General features: G+C 34.9%; 1 protein-coding gene across 1 annotated transcript; it reads right to left on the reverse strand.

The window, feature by feature from the left end:
* Positions 1 to 427: 427 nt before the first annotated feature.
* LOC124943947 (salutaridinol 7-O-acetyltransferase-like) lies at positions 428 to 1863 on the reverse strand. The gene is made up of 2 exons (XM_047484402.1): positions 1498 to 1863; positions 428 to 1419 (listed from the first exon to the last, which is right to left on the reverse strand). Exons 1-2 carry the CDS (start codon positions 1861 to 1863, stop codon positions 451 to 453), a joined length of 1335 nt encoding a protein of 444 aa, XP_047340358.1. The 3' UTR covers positions 428 to 450.
* Positions 1864 to 2404: the final 541 nt, after the last annotated feature.

The raw sequence follows: 2404 nt of genomic DNA on the forward strand, positions 1-2404 counted from the left end.
ACCCCAACTAATACATTTATTTAGCACATTCATTAAGATAGTGAATTTGGAAAAATGAATGTAAAAGGGAAAGGAGTTTTTATCTACTTCAACAAATAAAATAAAATAAAAAATTGCTCTCTTCTAATACTTTTTTTTTCAATCAAATATATGATGACACAATATTCTCTCTCATATTCTCTTCTCAATTTTCCTTAATAACTAACTGTCTTTGATTAATCATTCAAATGGCCAACTTAAGCTCAAATTAAATTCGCTTAATAAAATGGTTTGAAATTACATTCATCTATAAATATTTATAGTTTTATTTTACGTACCATGGTTGTAGATTAGATACCAATATTGCTTTAATTAAACACAAGTAGCATAAAATTCAATTTCTAAAATACAGCCACATTATTCAATTAACCATTACATAGAAAAACAAACAAGAAACTCAAAAACAATTGATCATCCATAAGTAATGGAGTGATCACAAAATGAAATGATATTGGGGTTCTTCTCAAACTTGTCCATTGTCTCCACATTTAGCCCAATCAATGCCTCAATTCCTCCATCCGGTCCATCAAGTAATAAAATGTCTGATAAATTAGGTGGTCTTAAGCAAGTCATCCAAATGGGTCTGCCTAGTCCCATCTCAACCTCATAAAAAGGAAACCAACACCAACTTGTTATTAGAGTCATATTCAATTTAAACTCAGAAGAAAACACTTTACAAAATGGTTCATGAAATGGCACCCCTTTCTTCTTAGCATATTCCTCATCCATTTTCCCAATGGCCTCCTTTATCAGACTCAAAACCACTTCAAGAGCAACACCATCCACACAATTCCCCACCATCACAAGTTTTATTATATTCCCTAATGTCGTATCGGGGAGAGGCGGAGACATTATTTTGCGAATGTTTGATGGAAATGCAAGCACATGGTTCGTCGGCGTCGGTGGTCCAGATGAAGAATTCATTATGGTGTGCCAAATGAGCGCCAACATAGATGTTACTCTCGTTGGAACGATGTCCCCTCTCGACAACTCCGATTTCAGTCTTGCTAAACTCGAAGAATTGAAAACAAACTTTTTCACTATTATTTTCTCTTCATTGATGTTGAAAGATGGACGGGTTAATCCGGGAATGGAAGGCCATATTCTCGGAGCGTCGAAAACAGGTCCTAGAGGAATAAGTTCTTTAAAACTCGAGTCGCCGGAGATTAAGATTTTTGCTGCCGTCGACCATAATTTAAGGAAGGAGCTTAATGTGGCTGCGTCTGATATCTTGTGAGAAATACAAATTCCGACGGTGACTTCTCCGGCAGGAAATCGGGTTATTTGAACTGCTAGAATCACATCATCCGTTTTGGTTATATTATGTTCCTTGCTAACTAGTTTTTCGAGAAAATCCATATCTGGGTTCTCGATTGCACCCTATATATTAATTAAAAACAATAATCATCAATAACCCATATTAATTACCAAATCTTAAAACTAAAACTCAAAACTCACCAAAAATTCACCATCGTCGCCGCCGACGATAACGGCGGTGGTAAACTCAGCGCCGGAGTCGTCGCAGTCAATCACCAAGTCATCCTTCTCCACGAACTTTCCGGCAAGAGGATAGTAATGGGTCAAGGTTTCGGATAGTGAACTTTTGAGAACTTGAATAATGTCATTAGACTCGCCGGAAACAGCATCTTCTCCGGCGAAAGGACGATTGTAGAAGAAAACTACCCGGATGTAACAGAAATCGGCCAATTGATCGAAGGAAGAGATTTGGTGTGCGCGGAGATGAGAGGGAGTGGGTATTGATGGCTTTATCATCTCCTTTGAGATGATCTCTACTATAGGAATCTTCTTTTTCTTTGCTGCCATTGATGAATGAGAAAAGAAAAAGTAGTAATAATGAAAGCTAAACATACAGGTCATTATATAGCCTTCTAATTTTTTATCAAACCAATTATTTTATTCAATTTATTGACAAGCCACGCGGAACACACTCCCACGTTGTAAAATAAAATAAATACATATATATTTTCAAATCATTATGTTTATATTTAATTATTTTTTTTTAAAAAAAATTACTTATATTAAAAATAATAAAAATCAAGGCATAATATTAATAATATTATGAATTATACGCATCGAACGACTACAACTAGTAAAAGTTCGACGATTTCTCTCCGAACAAATAATCCACAAAAAAATAATTGAGATGGTAACCCAATTATGTAGGTTTTTCATATTAACCGTAGCAATCTAAATTTCTCAACAACTATCCAAAGATTTGAGCATCATCCAATGTATCTCAATAATACTCCACAAAAGACTCCATATACTAGTTATCCATCGACAATCAATGCAAAAGTAAGTGAGTTATCGATTCAACATCTTTGTAACACATACGATTAACGAT

Source organism: Impatiens glandulifera, chromosome 6 (assembly GCF_907164915.1).
Source record: "Impatiens glandulifera chromosome 6, dImpGla2.1, whole genome shotgun sequence".
Classification (NCBI taxonomy): domain Eukaryota; kingdom Viridiplantae; phylum Streptophyta; class Magnoliopsida; order Ericales; family Balsaminaceae; genus Impatiens; species Impatiens glandulifera.

Bases quoted from the DNA above. Each gene is read 5' to 3' on its own strand.
- LOC124943947 (XM_047484402.1), bottom strand. From the start codon at position 1,863: ATGGCAGCAAAGAAAAAGAAGATTCCTATAGTAGAGATCATCTCAAAG. The intron at 1,420-1,497 runs GTGAGTTTTGAG...ATTAATATATAG, and splicing joins GCGACGATGGTGAATTTTTG to GGTGCAATCGAGAACCCAGA.